The sequence below is a fragment of the Artemia franciscana genome, chromosome 11 (genome assembly GCF_032884065.1).
Source record: "Artemia franciscana chromosome 11, ASM3288406v1, whole genome shotgun sequence".
In the NCBI taxonomy this organism is placed as follows: Eukaryota; Metazoa; Arthropoda; class Branchiopoda; order Anostraca; family Artemiidae; genus Artemia; species Artemia franciscana.
The window spans coordinates 1,481,145-1,503,126 of record NC_088873.1 but is presented as its reverse complement, the minus strand read 5'-3'; the positions used below and the strand labels follow the sequence as shown (position 1 = coordinate 1,503,126).

The following is a 21,982-nucleotide window of genomic DNA, read 5'->3' as shown; positions in this document are numbered from 1 at the left end:
ATAAAATAAACATGTTCCAAAATTTGTTTCTGTGTGTGCATGTCTGAGCACCTTTGTCTATCTTATTCTTTGCGTCTACATCTAATTTGTTCTTGTTTTAACTCACTTGTTTTGTTATTATTTTTATTGGTATAAGAATTCGGCTTATTTCAGACATTTATTGGCACTTTTAATGAAAATTATCTTAACAAAGGAAGCTGACGCTGCTTAAGGCATACACATTTCAATTTGCTTTGCAAAATGACTTTTTGGACAAACGGTTTAAACAAGCTTTAGCTAACACAATTTTAAACAACAGCTCTAACACATATACATATGGTCAATACGTTGGCCCGGTGTTTTGACCTTGTATAGTATATATTTTAAAAAGAACTATGAAAATACTTGTTCTTGCAAAAGAGATGGCTTTACAGCTACCAAAGAGCTGGCTTTTTTGTCTCCTTCTCCCAAAAATTTAGCACGCTATTGTCGGAAGCTCGGGCTCTCTTCCCGCGCAAGTAATGGTTTTGGGCCTCCGATTTATGTTTTTATTTGGCTTACTTTAGGTTATCCTAAATGTTTTTCAAATCTTCATTGCTTTTTCTGCAGTAATAAAATAGTTTTAGCAAAATCTGCATTTCTTACTTTGTTTTGATACCTCCTTTCACTCAGTGTGGTTGGCAGGCTGGTCCTTCGACCTTCGTAAATAACGGGTTCAAATATTGAACCCTCAAATGCTTGGCTTCATAAATTTTTATCAATTGTGCTTTTTTTACATTTTCATTGTCTATTCATTCTCGTATTAAACAAAAAAAAAACAAGTTTTTTTAAATGAAAGTAAGGAGCGACATTAAAACTTAAAACGAACAAAAATTACTCCGTATATGAAAGGGGCTTTTCCTCTCAACGCCCCGCTCTTTACGCTAAAGTTTGACTCTTTCTCTTAACTCTATATTTTAAAACAGTAAAAAACTTTAGCGTAAAGAGTTGGGCGTTGAGGAGGAAAAACCCCTTTCATATACGGAGTAATTTTTGTCCGTTTTAAGTTTTAATGTCGCTCCTTATTTTCAATTAAAAAAAACTTGTTTTTTTTTTTGTTTAATTTCTGGGCGTTTTTTTAATTGATGCATTTTTTTTATTCTGGGTCTCTACGCATAAATAATTAAAACGAAGTTTGCATATTAATTTTTTTTGGGCTAAATGGCTTTTTCATTGTTTTAATAGGAAGATTTTGAAAAAAGGAGCGAGAGAGGAGGCCTAGTTGCCCTCCAATTTTTTGATTACTTATAAAGGCAACTATAACTCTTTAATTTTTTAAGAATATTTTCGTAAGTAAAAAATATACGTAACTTGCGAATTTCTATATTCTTATGTTTTTATTGCGTATATGAGGGGACTCACCCCTCGTCGATACCTCGCTCTTTACACTAAAGCTTAAATTTTGTCCCAATTCCTTAAGAATGACCCCTGAATCACAAAGGCCGTAGAATAAATAGTTAAAATTACTAAAAATACTTTAGCGTAAAGAGCGAAGTATTACGAGGAGGTAAACCCCTCATATGCGTAATAATTTCTGTTCGTTTTAAGTTTTAATGCTGCTCCTCACTTTCAGTAGAGAAAACTTTTCATACTTATTTTTTCATTGTTTTTTTTTAATAATGCTAGAAAATCCTGCGCCCCCTCCATTGAAAGTCTCTTCTCCAATAAAACGTTCCTCCATTGTAAGATCCTCCCACGTAACCCCCCCCCCTTCAACTCTCCCCCAGACCAAAAAAATCCCCCTGAAAACGTCTGTACACTTCCCAGTAACCATTACTATATGTAAACACAGGTCAAAGTTTGTAACTTGCAGCCCCTCCCACGGCGACTGCGGGGGAGTAAGTCGTCCCCAAAGACATAGTTATTAGGTTATTCGACTATGGTGAATAAAATGACTATCTGAGAATTTTGATCCGGTGACTTTGGGAAAAGAATGAGAGGGGGAGGGGGCCTAGGTGCCCTCCAATTTTTTGGTCACTTAAAAAGGGCACTAGAACTTTTAATTTCCGTGAGATTGTGCCCTTTTGCGGCATTCTGGGACCACTGAGTCGATACGATCACCCCTGGAAAAAAAACAACAAAAAAAAACAAATAAACACGCATCCGTGATTTGTCTTCTAGCAAAAGATGCTAAATTCCACATTTTTGTAGATAGGGGCTTGAAACTTCTACAGTGAGGTTCTCTGATACGCTGAATCTGTTGGTGTGATTTTCGTTAATGACTTTTCGTATGACTTTTAGGGGGTATTTCCCCCTATTTTCTAAAATGAGGCAAATCTTCTCAGGCTCGTAACTTTTGACGAGCAAGACTAATCTTGATGGAACTTATATATTTAAAATCAGCATTAAAATGCGATTCTTTTGATGTAACTATTGGCACAAAAATTCCATTTTTTAGAGTTTTGGTTACTGTTGAGCCGGGTCGTTCCTTACCACAGTTCGTTACCACTAACTGTTTGATATCCAAAATTATTCTGAATATATTTTCGCATTTAAAGTTTGATTAGTTCGGCTTGTGTTTCAGTGTATAATGTATGCAGACGAACGCACACATCCCTAGACTGGATTTTACATGATTAGAGGATCAATGTATAGTCTGATCTTGTTTCTGCTTTTCAGCCAAGCTTTCTCTTTCTTTGTAGCCCCCTATCGCTCAAGTTGTTCATCCATTGATGTGTTATAGAACCGGTTTTTTGCGTTATTTTATTTCATCTTAGCTTGAGAAAAGACAAAGAGAAGTGCCAGAATAGATGGAGAATATATAATTTGGGCTATATATTTTCACATAAGGGGGGGGGGACTGGTAAAGTATTCGGAGAGTGTGAAGTTAGAAAACAATTATTACTTCATAATATACTGAATAATTGCATCTAACACATTAAGCATGCAGATCCGCTATACTTTACCCCTGCCATCCCCAGTGTGTAAATATATAGCTCAAATTTGGTTCTAAAGTATCATATTTTTGTCATACTTAGGTATATTTCATTAGGATTGAGCGTCAGAGAAACATCCTTGAAGAATATTAGTAAGGGGCTATATTATACAAGTACCGAAGAGATATACAATTCTCGATTCTATTCTATGTTTTCCTTGTTGTGATATTCTATAACCGAGATGCTCTATCCTGTCTTTTATTGAGTTTTATGTTTATTTTTTTATTTATGAGTGAAATCATCGATAAATTCAAAAAAAAATCTTAGACAATACTACCTTTTATTTACAATTAAAAGAAAATGAAAAACGGGGGAAAACGGCTGTAATATTTCAATAGCCAAAACAGTCTTTTTATTATTAATAATAATCAATGTCCGAATATTTCAGATTCACAGCCTTTATCACCGGAAAAAAAGAGAAGAAAAAAAGTAAAACAAACTATAAAATTAAACAACGTATATGGAAGAGAGGTGAGGGAATAAACGAACAAAACGACAAAGCAGGATAAAATAGGCTGTCTTTCTTATAAAGGGAATATCTTCAATTTTATATCGCAATCCCAAAAATATGCTACGGCTGGATGGTTGACTGATAGAAATCTAGCAAAACCAAATTCTTATTATTTTAAATATGCCCTAAGTTAACTATAATTCGATCAAAATAATATTACTCAATTTAATTAATGCCATGAATCTTTTCATATTCACCTTTATTTCTTCTGTATTGAACACTGTTAAGATGTGAGTTGTTTTTGATTGCTTTTTGTTCGTTTTTTCCCTTTTTATACGAATTTTTATTTTATTTTTTTCTCCTTTTTTTCTTTTTTTTAGTATGTTCTAATAAAGGTTTCTGGATATGTAGCCGAAATATCAAACCTTCATTATTATTAGTGAAAACAGCCATTTTTGTTATGTTTCCGCTGTCTTATGAAAGAAATTGGGAATGTTTTCTTCTACATTGAAAACAGGGGATATATTTAGTTATCAAGAGGAGTATTCATTTAGACAAATTTTATTTTGACTTTTTTCTCTAATGTCAACAAAAATTTTTCAGAGAATATCTGGATCTTCGGATGGGCCTTCAATTGAATCTCCAGTTGACGTAATACAAGATGCAAAAGTTAAAACCAAGATCTTGCCAACTCGGCCTCATCGTAACAAAAAAAGTGGAGAAGCTATTCGTCCTATCCGTCCAAATGCTCCAGCCTCTCCATCTTTACCTGTATTAAGTTCTACTACAGCTGCCTTCTTAGCCTCTTATGATGACCGAATGCACACACCGGAAGAACCCGAGATGACGCACTTTTTATTAAAATGCTCCTCAGGAAAAAAAGAGCCTGATTTTGATACACCTCCTGCCCCATCCCTCTCAAATGCCACATTAAGACTTCTTGGAAAAAAGTATTAATTTTTGTTTGGTGAAATTGTACCTCCATTTTCATTATTCCTGTTTGTTTGTTTTTTTGTACACAATATTCGAATTATATACGTATCTCAGTTAATTTTTTCCATGCTTGAAGCTTTTATTGAACTGGAATCACTGTTTAGTAATCATTTTATATGCGTTCCTACAATAAATTAACTTCAGAATGATCTAAACGGTATTTTGGTATAGGGTGTTGGGGCGATCACCACCCTCAGGGTTTCAACTAATGTGAAATAGTATTGTAGAAAAGCTTGCTAGCCTACTGTAAAATAGGCATTAGGTATCGTTCTGTTCATAGTCTACGTCTTGTCACAACCCCAATTCTTCCCGGCCTTTTTTAAAGTACCAAGTAACCAGATAGACTAGAATAATGATTTCACCCTAAATTTCCCTACTATTTCTCCCTTTGAGAACTTAGTAAATGTAAATATTGTTAAAATTTAGTTTAACATTTCATTTTACATTTGTTTTACCTTAGTAAGTGTCTTTGCAATTATTCCACAAGTGTGAAAACATACAACAGTTCTGAGTACCTACTGAGTCACCTTCTCAGTAGGGGCCCACTCCAGGCCACTCAGCGCGTCCCCAGGTGGCGGATAGGGGAAAGCCTTGCAGATATGCAGGGTACCTCCGGTGGTGATGGAGGCGCGGACCAAGGGGGGGCCCAGCCCCTGGGGGTCCTAAAATATAACTGGGATACCCTCGCCTGGGGGACATAAATTCAGGCGGAGGAGGAAGAAGGCCCCTCTGATGTAGACTGAGCTGGGCCCACCGACGTGTGGATATGTCCCGTCAGCTTCAAACCTTCTCCCAACAATGGGTAAAATCGTATGGTATGGCAGATTATCATCGTGGGAGGATCCTCTTCAGGAGGACAACTGCGAAAGGGCGGATGATTCAGCGACGAACAACGGCCTCTGCAAGTTGACGGAGAGGAGTGGCTTACCGCCGTCTCCTAACCAGCCTTGAAACCTTTCCTTTTAACAAATGAATTATGGGCTCTATGAATCAAAGCAGAATTACTACCGCGTCCGGGGAAACCGACGAACCTAGCTATTTGATGATGATGATGGCGAATGGAAGTAATATTGAACATACTACCGCGTACGGGGAAGCCGACGAACATGCTACCGCGTACGGGGAAACCGACGAACATGCTACCGCGTACGGGGAAGCCGACGATCATAATGGGCCTATGACGACCCCCGGACGGGATGAGGATACCCTGCGACTCATCTTAACTAAAACTGTACTCAACATAGGAACACTCAACACCCGGACTTTAGCCAAACCAGGAAAAATGGATCTACTACTGAGAGAACTAAACCGATACAAGTCGGACTTAGTCGGGCTATCTGAGACACACCTCCCCCGAACCGGTGAAGAAACTATCTCTGGAACCTCCCTCCTACTCTCGGGACGCACCGATGGCACTCACAGATAGGGTGTTGGATTCATCCTCTCACCAAGTACAAAAAAGGCGCTGATCTCCTTCACGCCCGTATCAGAAAGGATAACAACTATTAGACTAAAGGGATCAGTGTCAAACCTTACCATCATCCAGGTATATGCTCCTGACTCTGCTCGAAGCGATGAAGAATGTGAACAGTTCTACTTTCAACTTCAAAGTGTCACCGACCAAACACCAAAGAAAGATATGCTCATCGTCATGGGCGACTTCAACGCTATCACGGGCAACGATCAGATTGATCGGAGAGGTGTAATGGGACCGCACGGCCATGGTCGACTGAACGGAAGAGGTGAAAGGCTAATTAGTTTCTGTAGAGAAAACGACCTGTATATAACTAACACCGCCTTTAAGCACAGACACCGCCGTAAGGTCACCTGGAGATCCCCCGACGGAGTAACTGAAAACATGATAGACTATGTGCTGATATCTAAACGCTGGAAGTCCTCAATAATGGATACTGTATCCCTTCCTGGTAAAGACTTTGATTCGGATCACTCACTCCTGATGTCCAAACTCAAGCTAAGACTGAAACGACTCCCTAAGACGACAAGAATCCCTAGATTCTGGACAGAGCTGCTTCGAAAGTAAAACAGTTCAAAATAGGGATGATACCTTTTTATTGACAGTGAATAGATATAAAATTATTTAACTGGATATTTCGAACACATATACAGTGTTCATCATCAGCAGTAAAAACTCTGCTTTTACTGCTTTCATCATCAGCAGTTTTTACTGCTGATGATGAACACTGTATATGTGTTCGAAATATCCAGTTAAATAATTTTATATCTATTCACTGTCAATAAAAAGGTATCATCCCTATTTTGAACTGTTTTACTTTCGTCATGGAAAGACAGTGTGGTCTTCGAAGTTATCAGAGCTGCTTCGCGACCCCATAAAAAAGGGCTTACAAATGTTGACGATTTTTTACATGTAGAAATGGTTAATGGGAAGCGTACAGACGTTTTCAGGGGGACTTTTTCGCGTTGGGGGGATGGTTCTTGGGGATGGGATCATGTGTAAGGATCTTTTCATGGAGGAATTTATCACGAGGGAAGAGAATTTCCATGAAGGGAGCGCAGGATTTTCTAGAATTATATAAAAGAAAAATGATAAAATAAATAAAAAAAGTTTTTTTTAACTGGAAGCAAGGAGCAGCATTAAACTTAAAACGAACAGAAACAATAACGTATACAAGACAGTTCGTCTCCTCCTCAATACCTCGCTCCTTAGGCTAAAGTATTTTTTTTAATTTAAACTATTTATTCTACGGCCTTTGCGATTCAGGGGTCATTCTTAAAGAATTGGGACAAATTTCAAACTGTAGTTTAAAGAGCGAGGTATTTACGAGGGGGCGAACCCCTTCATATACGAAATAAAAATATACAAATATAGAAGTTCGTTACGTAGCTTAATTCGTAAGTTACGTATATTTATTACTAATAAAACGCTCGAAAAAAATAAAAAGTTTTAGTTGCCTTTATAAGTAACCAAAAATTGGAGGGCAACTGGGCCTCCCCTCCCCCTTTTTTTATCAAAGCTATGAGGAAACCATTTAGCCAAAAAATTAATATGTAAATTCTGTATTAAATATTCATGTGCAGTGAGCCAAAATCAAAACATGTATTAATTCAAAAACGTTCAGAAATTAAAAAAAAATAGTTTTTTTTAACTGAAAGTAAGGAGCGATATTAAATCTTAAAACGAAAGAAATTAATCCGTATATGAAAGGGGTAGTCCCCTAATCAACGTCCCGCTCTTTACGCTAAAGTTTTTTATTGTTTTAAAAAGTAGAGTTGTGAGAAAGAAACAAACTTTAGCGTAAAGAGCTAACCTTACACAAGAAAACTGCAACACGGACCATCGCTTTAGTCTAATAGATTGTATGTTCGTGCCTAAACGATAGAATTCGTCAAGGATTTAATTCACCTTTTGGGTATCAAATTAATGATACCCAATAAGGCCCGTTTTATTTTGGAATAATATTTTTAGCATTACTGAGTAATTAATAACCTTATGTCATAACTGCTTCGTTTTTTATCCTCTATTTGCCTTTGGCATTTAAAGCGTAATACAATTCAAATTAGACATTATAGACAAAAGGAAACCTTAGCAGAAGTTAGGATTCAATTTAAGATTGTGCAGTACCACCCTGCTTCAGTTGAGGATCAGATAATGCACTTGTTAGCTCTGGTCTACCATTTTGACAATAATGTTTTATTGCATCTGGATTTTCCGATTATTGTTGAATTAAATTTTTCCCTTAAGATTTTCGAATAATTACAGCAGTCTACCTGTATAATTGCATAATGTCCATAATTCTCGGCTAAACACCAGTTTTAAACACAGGAAAGAAGTGTGTGACGTTATACAACGAATACCTGAAGCTAAGCGTCTATTTATCGTTATAAAGTAGTAGTTTTCATTAAAATGGTGACAAATTTCATACGCAGCATTATTAAGCCTACTTTTTTTTCTTCTAAGGCTTGGGTCCAAGTCGCAAGAATTTTTTTGGTTGGGTGGAGAAAAAGGGGACTCTGGATTTTATTGTGGGGAAAACGGTCGCCATATTTTAACAAGTCCTGTAAGTTCTTTTTCTACCTACGATTTTTGTACAATATACAGGGTCTAGAAATATACTTACTTACTTACTTAAGTCCTGTCCATCCTCGCGGGACGTTTTGGGGCCACTTCTTTTGAAAAAAAAACAGGGCATGAACTAGGGCTCGGTACGTTGTTCTATCGTGTGCAGTTCGAGTCAACTCAACGATGCGCTTTCGGTCAAAGTTTTCAATCCACCTCTTGCGAGGTCTTCCTCGTGGTCGAGATCCGTCTATGGTTCCTTCAAGGGAGATTTTTGGTAGACGGTCATGGTCCATTCTCTTGACATGCCCGAGCCATCGCAGTTGTTGTCGTTTGATTTTATTTAGGATTGTGTCGGGGGACTTCAGCCGTATTCGCACCTCTTCATTGGTCACGTGTTCAGTGTAGGTGATTCTTGCGATGCGACGGAGACATCTCATCTCGAATGCAAGTAGGTTGCGCTCATTTTCGATCTTCAGGGTCCAGGTCTCACACCCATATATAGCAATTGGCGCAATCAAGCTGTTGAAAAGTTGAACTTTCAGCTGGTTCGACAGGTTTTGGCATTTCCAGATATTTGTGAGCCTTTTAAAACTGAAGCTAGCAAGAGCTAGGCGGCGTTTGATGTCGGAGGTATGACAATTGTCCGCTGTGAGGAGACTGCCCAGGTAGACGAATTGGTCGACCGTTTCAACTGGCTGGCCGTCAATCATTGTGGAAGGAGTAGCTGCTTGTTTTTGGCGTGACGTGACCACAACTTTCGTTTTTTTGGCGTTAATTTGCATGCCAAAAGGTTTTGTGGCTTTGTTGAGACAGTCTGCTTGTCTTTGGAGATCAGCGGCCGTTGTAGAGAGCTGGTCGATGTCGTTAGCATAGGCGAGCTTGTTTACTAGGACTCCACCTATTTTGGCTCCATGTTCGTCTGGTATCACTGACAGTATGGCGTGAAGAAACAGGTTGAACAGGTGGGGCGACAGAATACATCCTTGTAAAACTCCCGAGGATGTTGAGAATTCATCAGAGAGTCCACCAGTGGTGAGTATCCGGCTTCTGGATTGGCTGTATATATTCTCAATAATCGTGACGATTTAGTCGGGGATACCGTAATGTCTTAGGATGTTCCACAGACCTTTCCTCTAGATTAAATTGCAGGCTTGCCGAAACTCAATAAAGAGATGATATAGGTCTCTGTTGAACTCGACAAAGCGTTCCATGAGCTGACGAACGGTGAAGATTTGGTCAATGGTCGATCGTCCAGATCGGAAGCCAGCTTGGTATTCACCCAGAACGGAGGCTGTAATTGCTTGGATTCTACGTAGGAGAATTTTGGTCAGTATTCTAGTTTGATGACTGGTCAAGCTGATCGGGCGGTAGTTCTCACACTCTCTTCTTGAGCCTTTTTTGTGGATTGGGATCACTGCTGCCTTACACCATAGCTGTGGGACGTGGCCCGTTGACCATGCGGCTGACACAACTTTGTGGTACAATTCGACGACGTCCTCTGAGTCAATGTTAATTAGTTCAGCAGTGATATCTTCCGGTCCTGGGGCCTTCCCTCGTTTCAGGGATCTTATCGCTGCCTCAGTTTCTGATTTTAAGAGTGGTGGTGGAGGTTCTCGATCATTAATAGGGAAGGAGTTTAGGATGCTGGGATCGGCAATGATCTGCGGATAATTTATCTTCAAAATATTCCTTGTATCGTTCGAGTTTCATTTTTGCGTCGTCGATGGGATTGTTTTGTTTGTCTAGGATTGCTGTGGAGATGGGATCTTTCCTGCTAGACAGTTCGCGAACTGTTTTGAAGAGTTTTTGACTGTTTCAGTTCCTAAACTGGGTTTCGCATTCCTTGCATTTCTCGGTAACATGGTTACGCAAGGCCTTTCGGACTTCCCGTTCGATTCTCCTTTTGAGATATTTATAGGTGTCTCGGCTGCATGGGTCAGCTTTGTTGTTGTAGAGACGCTTTTGGTTACATAGTTGGATTATTTCTTCATTAATCCATGGCTTTTCGTCTTTCGTTTTCCTCCCGAGGACATCATTTGCTGTCTCCAAAACTGCAGAAGTTGCATGCTCAGCCAATTGATCAATCTCTTCGACGGTAGTGAGGGAAGTGAAGTTCTCTAGGATAGCTCGGAATTTTGACGATAGGCTGGTGGTATAGGTGCCTTTTTTTATGGGGTCGCGAAGCAGCTCTGTCCGGAATCTAGGGATTCTTGTCGTCTTAGGGAGTCGTTTCAGTCTTAGCTTGAGTTTGGACATCAGGAGTGAGTGATCCGAATCAAAGTCTGCACCAGGAAGGGATACAGTATCCATTATTGAGGACTTCCAGCGTTTAGATATCAGCACATAGTCTATTATGTTTTCAGTTACTCCGTCGGGGGATCTCCAGGTGACCTTACGGCGGTGTCTGTGTTTAAAGGCGGTGTTAGTTATATACAGGTCGAAGGGTACGAAGAGGAGTTAGGCAGGGCGGTGTTCTTTCCCCTACGCTTTTCAAGATTTGTATTTCTATTGTCCTGGCTAAGATTTCAGGTACATACTTTCTAGTCTTGCGGATTTTTCTTATCTTGCGTATGCTGACGACTTGCTTCTGATTAGCCGTTCCAAAAAGGGTCTTTCCCAAATGGTCTCTATGGTTTCGGATACTTTCTCTGATATTGGCCTTTCACTTAATATAGAAAAATGCTTCAGGTCTTTTCCCCTTCTTAATAATGGTAATTTAAAAAGAATTTGGATAAATTATTTCAAATTTTGCAAATTTCTTCTGTATTTTCCACCTTGGACAAAAGCCGGACCCTTTTTAGAAAATTTTCAGTTCCTGATTTAAATTTAAAGTTGGAGATTCTTTACAGAAAACTCTCCGGTACAGCTTTTGCGCGCTTATCCCCTCAACACCGTCTTATCTGTTTTTTCGTTGATTTTGTGTGTGTATTAGTTTTTCTCTTTGTGTTTTTTTTTATATTTATTCTTACTCCACCATACTTAATTTATGTATCGTGTGGGTGAAAAATAAAATAAATAAATAAGTTCAGAGTTTTACTCAAACAAAAACGAAAATAAGCACAACGGTGAGCTTGTCGTCCATCAAAAAAAGGTTTTAAGCAAAATGGCGATTAAACGGTTATCAAAAACGCAGCTACTGACTCTCGGTGGTGCAAGTTGCCATATGTTTTTATTGACTTCAGAAATGAAGACTCGAACAAAATGACTATACATTTGAAGTGGAGAAAAATATTAGGAACGAGAAACTTTACTGAAAAAAGAGTTTTTTTCAAATATCACAGAACCAGCCAAAAGGGTCTTATCCCTATTGCATTCAAACACAGAATCAGAAAGAATTTTTTTTTAGATGAGTGATATTAAAACTGAAAAGAAAATCAATTAGAAGAAAAAAAATGTTATAGCGATCCTGAAATTGCGAGTGAAAACAAAATATGTAGTTTTCTGCTGATACGTTCCTACACACAATCAGATAAGGTTTCACGATTTTGGAAATCGTTGTGTTGCCCCTCCGAAAGCAATCATTATTCCGAAAGCAAGTACTGAAATATTCATGTATATGAGTTGCACTTTTTTTTCAATGAGTTTACATACATAAAGTAAAATTCTAATGATAAGGTAAGACTTCCGTAGTGAGTTACAAATAGATTAATATTATTATCAGATTATATTCTATTCAGAGCTTTTACGAAGATAAGACAGAGTCTCACTTGTCTTTCATCACGAAAAATACCAATTAACTTGTTATTGATTTAAGGGAAAAGAAGAAAAGACCTAGCATTATTCTGTCCGAAAAACTATAGTTTTGGACTCAAGAAAACACAGTAATCTAGTTACCATTTGGCAACACTGTAATACACTGACATTTTAGACGTAACTTTTACAGCTTTTAAAAATTTGCCAAAAGATGAATGTCCTAGCTGGAAAAATGCTAATGCAAAAGTCGGGCAATCTTGTATCTGCAGAGCAAGCGTTGGCAAATAAACAAGTTATAGGATACTACTTTTCAGCCCACTGGTGTCCTCCATGCAAACAGTTTACCCCTGTTTTAGCTGATTTTTATCAAGTAAGGCTTCCCTAGTTAAGCAACAGTCTTCTAGTTTTGTGAATGGTAAAATGAATATTTCACAGACCCCTTTAGATTTGGTATGATTTATTAAATTTAAGTATTTTACTTAACCTAGGCTAGTTTACTGACATGTTATGTGTTGCCTAATAATTTTCACCATGCAAAATCACCTGGAGGCTAGGAATATCATATCTGGACTATGGGTAAATATTTTGGAGTTCATAAAGGCCTAATTGACTTACCAATAATGTGAACATACTACTTGATGCTGTTTTTTCATGTTCTTTACAACTATAATAATTGCTTCTATCACAAATTCAAATTTAAGCACTTTTTCATCTAACTAACCCAACCTAACTAAATAATTTTGGTGATGAAAAAATGTAGGGTAAAATTCTAGTTGAGTCACTTCTTGCTATCTCAGAAAGGGGTTAGGTTAGGAAAATGAAACTTTCAGGGATGGATTTACAGGCTAAAGTGTATCCTGGGAAGATATTTTAAAGTATGCACCTCCGCTACTTCTCCCTCTAGAGAGTCCTGAAATTTGCCTACATGACAGGTCTGTACCTATAGAAATTTTGACTAAACAACATTTTACCTTAATTTTCAGTTACCAATTGCTTTTTCTCTACCTTTAGTTCTCAAAATGCAATTCCTGTTATTTGAGTAGAATTCTGAGCCATATCAATGTTTGTTTTTTTAATTTAGGAAATATATTTGTATATCTTTAAAACCTTATAAATCAGGATTAAGCAAAGTTGTGAAGCTGAAAACAATTTTGTTGTACTTCACTCAAGCAGAAGATCTATTTTGCAAGGTTTCAGTTTTATAACACCCATATTTTGAAGGTCATCAAAGGTCAGGGCACTCAAGAGAGAGAAGGAGTGGAGGTAGGTACTTCTAAAAACCTTCCTGGGATATATTTTAGTCTGTAGACACTTCCCTGAAAGTTCCATTTTTCTAACCTAACCCCTTTCAGAGATAGCAAGAAGTCACTCAACTAGAATTTTACCAATGTATTTGCATATCTTTAAAACCTTATAAATTAGGATTGAGCAAAGTTGTGAAGCTGTAAAAAAATTTGTAGTACTTCATCCAAGCAGAAGATCTATTTTGCAAGGTTTAAATTTTATAACACACATTTTTGAAGGTCAGGGAGTTGACCTTAGGGAGTTGACCTTAGGGAGTGAGCTCCTTCTCTCTAGAGAGAGAAGGAGTAGAGGTAAGTACTTCAAAATACCTTCCCAGGACATACTTGAGCCTGTAGACCCATCCCTGAAAGTTTCATTTTCCTAACCTAACCCATTTCTGAGATAGCAAGAAGTCAATCAACTAGAATTTTACCTTATTTTGTATATTATGAAGTAAGAATTGTTTTCATAACATGTCTCCCTATGTTGTTTAATGATCATACACTTACATCTTAAATTCTAAGAAGTAACAATAATAATAACAAAAAAAATGATATTGTTGTTGAAACAACTGATACTAATGCATACTTTAACTGAAAATTCATATTTTTAAGAGCTCAAAGAGTACTTAAATTTGGAATTGCAATTGAAGCAATTATTATATTCATAAAGAACATAAAGAAAGGCATCAAGTGGTATGTTCACTTTATTGGTAGGCTAAGTAAATTATATGAACTGCAAAATATTTACCAGACTGTGTTGCCAGGTTGGGCTATTTCCCACCAATTGGGCCAAAAGATTTTCATTTTTGTGAGACAAGGTGGTATTTGGGCTATAAGATTCCAAATCTTGCTTCTTTAGGGCTAGAAATTTAATTTGCTTAACCCCCCCCCCAAAAAAAAATCCTGTTTGTTATGTCTAGGCTATTTGGTCATTTACCTTCTTTGGAGTCTTAGACCACAATATAATTAGGCTATAATGTGTATTGGGACTGTGGTTACCCCCTTGTAATTTTTGGGTACTCCATATCTTCATCACCATTGCATGAAAAAAGTATATTGATCATATAATAAATTTTCAAAGTAAATCATTTTTAAATAATTTATAGTGTTTGTTGTAGTCGTTATTTTCATCGATTTATATGTGTGTACTATGTTGTCAGTTGTATTATGTTGTCATAACTTATATTTATTATATTTATTGGGACAAGCTTGAAAGCTTACCGTATTTGGTATTAATAAATAAATAAATAAATATACCAACCCCAATAAAGATAATGGTAATTGTTTAGTTTCATCACAAGCTGTCTAAACTGGAAGCTATACTGCAGAGCAGCATAGTTTCCATACTATAGCACTTAGAAATGCTAATTCTAGAAGTGCATCCATTTCTGGCTGACCCTCCTCCTCCATGGGACAAACTAAAAATGCATAAAGTGGGCAGGGTTTTCAAGTTGAGGGAAAAGTTGGGGTTGTACCAAATGAATGAAATTATATTTTAAATACTATTTCCAGTCATCACTGGTAATTTCTGTATAATAGGAAGTCAAAAGATGATTAAAAAACTCATTCTTCCATTAATGCTAATATCCAAGATGGTTCACTTTCACTTTTGAGTTTAAACTAGCCAACTGTTTCTGAACAATTGCAATAGTAGGCTAGCTGTTGTGACATTGGCCTGTGAAAAAATTTGAGCCAGCAAATCAGAGCAATTAGTTAAATATTACAAAAGGTAGGCATGCAATGTCCAATTTTGCTTACAGGTGTCATTACCTATTGAGCAAAGCATATTAGTCCATGAGCCCCATGGGCAGAAGGGTGGGGTCTGATTGGTTAAGCTTTGTTTGTTATGGTCATGATGTTTCATCATTGCAATCCTATTTTTCACAGACATTACAGTTAGTCAAAGGCAAGCTTCTATGGTGTTAAAAGTTTGAAGGGGGATGTTTTAGTTTTTTATCATTTTTTTTTTATTTTTTTGAATTACTACATATCTAGCTAGATTCTGATGATTGCATATTATTTTTATATCATTATTCATTCATATTGTCCAAGCCCAGCATTTCCCTTGGCTTCAAAACCCTGCCCACTTTATGCATTTTTATTTTTGTTGAAGAGGGATTTTAGTAAGCTAAAAAATGGATGCACTTCTGTGATAATGACAAAGAAACAATTTGCAATCATGAGAATCTTACTATATGCAGTAATATGCATTTTCAATAGCTTGTGATGAAACTAAAGTTTACCAAGATAATATATATGCATAATACCCTAGTGCCCTTTTTTCCAAGCATCTACTTCTGGCTTCTAAATGCCAGATGCAAGAAATTCATCCTTATTACAAACTCAGACTGAAAAGTTATTAAAAAATAAAGTGAAACAATGCATTCTGAATGTTATGAAATCACAACAAAATTAGCCAAGCAGACAGGGTGATTTTTTTCAGTTTGAAAAATTCCATCACAGAGAAGAATCTGGAGTCAGACAGAAATTAGGATAAGGTAATTTGGCTCCATTCTAATTTTGCTTGTTTCAAGTTTGAAATCTTGTATAAGCTAATGACTGATTCTTATAAATTACAAATTTAGTTTTTATAACTTCTTTTAGTTTTATTAAATAACCATTAGCTTTGTTTCATCCCAAACACAAGAAAAATGTTTTTCAAAGGTAGTTACACACATTTAAAAGCTGTGTCTGCTGAGTAGCAATTTTCTCTAAAATTCAAATAAATCAATCAACTTTAAATATCTGAAATATTCTGTATTAAATATTTTTTTTAGGAGCTGAAGGACAATGATGCTCCTTTTGAAATCATATTTGTTTCATCTGATAGAAGTGAACAAGAAATGAAGTCATATATGCAAGAACTTCATGGTGACTGGTATGCTATCCCCCTGGGTGATCCTGTTGCTAGGTAATGATTTAATTATTATTCTAGTCGTATTTTAGCCCATTCTGATTTAACTCAGGCAGGGCATTTCTGGAGACCATCTGACATTTGTAAAAACATTATACTTATGATTGAATGCTGTTTTATTTCAGAAGGTACTATTTTGCATGTGATTTTGATATGAAATTAGTTTCCAATATTCTTAAACTGAGCACATTCTTTTGATCAACTTAATCTTTTATCTTGTATCTCTTATTCAAAAACCCTTTTGCAATCACAGGCAATGCTTTAGCATTGCCTGTACTAAAAAGTCAAAAACCTTCAATCTATTATGTGCTTGTTTTTCTCAGAGCTACTTCTCATGGAAGGGAGCGCTGTAGAGGCTTTAGAATGTTGATTGGAAATTGCAAGTTAAAGTGCCCTTTTTCAGAGTCAAGAGTAATATGATGGCAACAAGAGACCCTCCCTTGCCATTTTTATGACCTGCCCTCCAACTACCTCTAAAGATATTTGATAAGAAGTTTTAGGTAGCCAGTCTATTCACTATGGTCAAAAAGTCCATTAAAGGTACCTCCAGGAATGATGTGATCCCTAAAGACCCAAACATCTTTTTCTGAGATCCAATAAAGCAGCTAATAGTTGTCCATCTCCTTTACAATACTTCTTTTTCAACATAACTAAAACCCACAGTTAATCTTTCAAATAACTAGCACAAAGGTCAGAAGGACATTGATTAATTTCACAATTCCAAAGACATTTTTGGATATGAATTTTAATTATAAATGACCTCGTAAAATGTTCTATAAGTGCCATCAGTATTGACATGTTCCGGGAAATAGATCGTATGGGAAATGCAGTAGATGTCAGATATGCAACATCTGCTTTACATTTTCCTTTAAGCTAGTAAAGGAAAGCATTGGAGACAAAATGTACCCCTATTTCACTCCTGTGTTCCACAGTTTCTGCCCAAGATACGAAATAAGGTAGTCTTGCTTACAGTTTCTTCAGTTGCAGAAGAAAGGGGAGATTCTTGGGAAATATGATTTTTTTTTTTTCATTTGAAATGAATCATTTGCCTAAGTTTTGGCGTCTCCCAAAACTTATTTTGGAAGTCAAAATATTCTTCAGCAACGAATCTGCTAGATCCTGAGTTAAACAATGAGTAATAAGACTACATTTCTCTGGAGGCTATCTATGATTCAGGTCTTATTCCTTTTGTATAATCCTTTTTCTTTTACATTTTTATATAAAGGGAAATAAAAACCTTTCAATATTATTCTCTTCCATTCAAAAGCAAATGTCTGAATTTAAGTTTTAAAACTGATATTGACAATTTTTGACGCAATCTCTCAAGTTTGTTGTAGCAATACTTTGAATTGACAAATCAATAAATGATTCGCCAATGGATTTGTTTTATATTTCAAAGAAATGAGTTTAAAAGAAAGTGTTATTGAAAATATTTATCGCGGAACATATTTATGAAAATATTTATCGCGGAAGTTGTTGCATTCGGGATGGACTTTTTTAGTTCTAAAGTGAAATTACTTTAAATTACCAAAAAATAATTAGGATTGACAGCTCTTCCCAGAGTCAATGAAGAGTTCGTTCCCACGAACTCTTTGATACAAAAATATTATATTCATTGACTCTGGGAAGAGCTGTCAATCCTAATTATTGTATGGTAATTTAAACTAATTTCACTTTAGAACTAAAAAATGCCTGTTCGTCCATCCCGAATCCCTTCAATGAAAATTCCAAGTTTATATCTTTAACCATTTTCAAGTATTAAAAATTTACTTTCCTGACAGTTTCCAAAAGTTTAACTGGAACAAGTCGTTAAGTCATTAATAGGCTAGCATAATCATATAATTTCCCATAGGTAAAGAAGAGAATTTCAAAAAGTAAAATATCTGTATTCAAAAATGTTAGAAACAGAATTCATATTCTATTCCCTCCTTCGAATATTTTACAGTTTCTGGAGTCCTCATCTGTTTTTCTGTTTTCGAACCCGGTGTATTTGAGTTTCCTGTATATGTAAAATTGACGTAATTCTTGATGTGTAAAATGGACCCAATATCCATAACAAATAACATGCTCAAGAAGGTCAACTATTTTTGAATTACAGGCTAAACAATCTTTGTCCTGAATTGCTTGCTCTAGGTGTAGTTTGCAGATGTTGCATATCTGACATCTACTGCATTTCCCATACGACCTATTTCCCGGAACATGTCAATACTGATGGCACTTATAGAACATTTTACGAGGTCATTTATAATTAGAATTCATATCCAAAAATGTCTTTGGAATTGTGAAATTAATCAATGTCCTTCTGACCTTTGTGCTAGTTATACAAGTTGTATACAAACTATGGTCACAAAAAGAAGTTAGGTTAGTTTATGTTTTTGTCCTCGAATCAATGCAGAACCAAGTCACTTCTATTCTAACAGAGATATTACCACCTATTCAAATATGAAAACTGCTTTAATTCACTACCATTGCAACAGCTCATTGGAGAATTTCACCGCATTGATGTAAGCAGGGGAGAGAGGCTTGGGCCCAAACCCACTCACCAAAATCCAAAATTTTTCCTATTTTTTATGTGTTAATTTTTATAACAAATGATTTTTTTTATTGGTTCCAGCTATTGTATTGAATAAATATTTCCTATTCTATTTTAACAATGAGGGACTTGAACTCCACTTATTTTCACACATTTCATTCCGATTTCAATGTTTTTTTTAGTATAATGCCTTAGACTTATAGCGTTAAATCGAAAATAAGTCGTATCAAATTAAACAAGTTCTTCCGAAGGTCATGAAAGGTATTGGCATGCCTTATACAAAAAGTGCAGCTACTGAAACAACTGATTACAAAGAAAAATTGATGATCATTAAGACCAGTGGAGGGGAGGTGGGTAACCAGGTCTGTAGATAGTTTGAATTAACAATATATGTCTTATGACAATGTTAACAAAATGCAGCAGACCAATGTGAACAGAAAACAAGTTTTATTAGAACTTGACGAATAAATGCAATTAATATTGTAATTTAGTTAGCAAAACAAAGATATATTGGTATTTAATTAACACAAACAAATTGTGTACAAAATGTAAAAAAAAGGTTTGTATTGAAGTTTAGTTAATAAAAAAAAAACTATTTGTATTAAAACTTAGTGGGCATTTAGTGCAGTTCAGTGTTTTTACATGCAATTTACACGCAGTGAGAAAAGAAGAAAACCGTAAATATTTCATTTAAGACCTCCACTCAGTTATTCTAAGGGCAAGAAGAACGTTATAAAGTAGAGGAAAGTTTACAGAATAAGGTAAAAGACTAAACTTAATAAAAAAAAATTAAAGGCCATAACACTGAAATATGACTGAAAAAACCTTAAGTTGAATGGCAGAATTTAAAATTCAAAATTTAAAATGGCGGAATTTTAGATTTAAATAAAGTAGGCACAATATTGTTTAAATGCCTTCCACCCACAACGGCATGTGGTATCTCTGACGAACCCATTTGGTAACATATTGTAATTTTTTGGTTTAATTTCGTTTTTTAATCTTCTATAGATTCTTCTCTGATTGGAATTTTCTCTTGTATGAAGTGGTATATTCTTTTTGTTTGCTTTCTGTTCGTTATTTCTACGTGTTGAAAATCATAAAAGCTGCTCCCTTAATTAACTACACGAGCAGTTATTTGTTTGTTGTTTTTTTTTCGTTTTTTTTTTGCTATTAAAATCCTTCCATTTGGTATTATTTCTTGGAGTGGATTTATTTATTTTTTATTTTATTTTTCACCCACACGATACATAAAGTAAATATGGTGGAGTAAGAATAAATATATAAAAAAACACAAAGAGAAAAACAAATACACACACAAAATCAACGAAAAAACGGAGAAGACGGTGGTGAGGGGATAGGCGCGCAGAAGCTGTACTGGAGAGTTTGTGCTTTATACATTTTTATTTCATTCTGACAACCGTCTTCTAATTTCAGCACCTTGAAAAAAACATTTTCTGTAACTGGGATACCAGCCTTCATTATCGTGAAAAGAGATGGCACTGTTATAACTACTAATGGCAGAGCGGATGTTCAGATGAAAGGACCGGCTTGTTTCACAACTTGGGCAAGTCAGTAACCCTCCTACTTTTGTGTGATTGCAACACTGGCATGAATCCCTCATGTACCTGTAGAATTTTGCACTGTGTTGTGGCTTTTGGTTTTAATTTGTGACTTTAGAAATAAACTGTCTTTAATTTTAATAATAATTTTATCAAAATTATCATGTTCATTTTTGGGTTTTTGAAAGATTTCGGCATGATTTTGAATTTTAGGGTTAGTTAGGCAGCTTTTTTACCTCTTGACCTTAGAAATTATGCAAAAACTAAACTTTCCAGATAGTCAAGTGATCTTGAGTTGGAAGGTCAACCAGATTATTGTTTCTCTCAAAACTCATCGAGTTTTACTCTCTGCAGACAATGTTCCGACTGGAAAAGAGAAAAAGAACAAGAACTAAGTAGAAACCAAGATTTCTAGTTAAATTTTTGCGTATGTGAGGCACCGATATGAATTTTTAGTTGGGATGAAACGAAACTTCATTTAAACGAAAAACCTCCCGAGGCGGGAGTAATCGTTCCAGATTGATGTACAGCGATGAGTAAAGTTATTTCACTAATCCGCTGCTGGTAGCCAAGGCTAACTTTACTCAAATGTGTCTGTCAAGTAAGTATAGAGATGATCAGTAGCTTAATTGGTTAATTGAAGGTTTTAGATTGTAGCGTCATAACACTCTTAACTTTGCATGTTCACTCCAAATGATATACCAGTTTTCGAAAGTTAAAATTTAGTAATAAACCTAATAAATGAAAACAGAAACTATTATACTTAATTAATTCGTAAAATAATTTCGTACTAGATGACAGACATTTGGATTTAGCCATTGACTTAATTTTTTACATTAGCAACGGCATGACAACAGTTCAAATAGGGGATAAATTCTTTGTTTTTACTTAAACAGATTTATCCCTATTTGAACCGTTATTTGTACGTCATGGAAAGGCAATGAAGTCTAACTGTGGTAAACGGATTTATTCCTATTTGAACTGTTATTTGAACGTCCTGGAAAGGCAATGAGGTCTAACTGTGGTAAACGGATTTATCCCTATTTGAACTGTTATTTGTACGTCATGGAAATGCAGTGAGGTCTAACTGTGATAAAGGATTTATCCCTATTTGAACTGTTATTTGTACGTCATGGAAAGGCAGTGAGGTCTAACTATGATAAACAGATTTATCCCTATTTAAACTGTTATTTGAACATCATGGAAAGGCAGTGTGTTCTTTAAAAATGCATGACTACTTTTGTATACTTTCCTTTTTTTATACTTTCCTATGTATACTTCGTAATCTTTATTGGATAAGTGTCTTGCTATTGAAGTATTTGTGAACCATTACGAACTTATCCATCAGATTACGCAAATGTATATGTTAAAACAAATGAAGGGCAAGTTTGTGATCATAAAACACAAGTTTGTTGCAAATCTCAGCTTTGAGAATTGACTTACCAATAGACTTTACTTACCAATGTGAGGCATCTCAGGTTGTTATCTATGTCCATAAAACAACAAATTACGATTCTACAAACTTGACAATCAAACTTTCCTTATAGGAAAGAACACGTA

At 35.8% G+C, this 21,982-nt stretch overlaps 2 protein-coding genes across 2 annotated transcripts in view; both read left to right on the top strand.

Moving 5' to 3' along the window:
* LOC136032668 (uncharacterized) overlaps positions 1-4,456 on the top strand; it is a 49,650-nt gene extending 45,194 nt beyond the window's left edge. The window contains exon 4 of the mRNA XM_065712956.1: positions 4,009-4,456. Coding sequence (XP_065569028.1) covers positions 4,009-4,362 — 354 coding nt within the window. The 3' untranslated portion in view covers positions 4,363-4,456. The remainder of the gene's footprint in view (positions 1-4,008) is intronic.
* Positions 4,457-12,264: 7,808 nt separating this feature from the next.
* Positions 12,265-20,569, top strand: LOC136032665 (nucleoredoxin-like protein 2). The gene is made up of 3 exons (XM_065712953.1): positions 12,265-12,500; positions 16,194-16,327; positions 20,298-20,569. The coding sequence occupies exons 1-3, from the start codon at positions 12,342-12,344 to the stop codon at positions 20,437-20,439; spliced, it is 435 nt and encodes a 144-aa protein (XP_065569025.1). The 5' UTR covers positions 12,265-12,341; the 3' UTR covers positions 20,440-20,569.
* The last annotated feature ends 1,413 nt before the right edge of the window (positions 20,570-21,982 follow it).

Excerpts from the sequence above, each read along its gene's own strand:
- LOC136032665 (XM_065712953.1), top strand. The coding sequence starts at position 12,342 with ATGAATGTCCTAGCTGGAAAAATGCTAATGCAAAAGTCGGGCAATCTT. Across the intron at positions 12,501-16,193 it reads TTTTAGCTGATTTTTATCAA|GAGCTGAAGGACAATGATGC; the intron begins GTAAGGCTTCCC and ends TATTTTTTTTAG. Across the intron at positions 16,328-20,297 it reads CTGGGTGATCCTGTTGCTAG|CACCTTGAAAAAAACATTTT; the intron begins GTAATGATTTAA and ends TTCTAATTTCAG.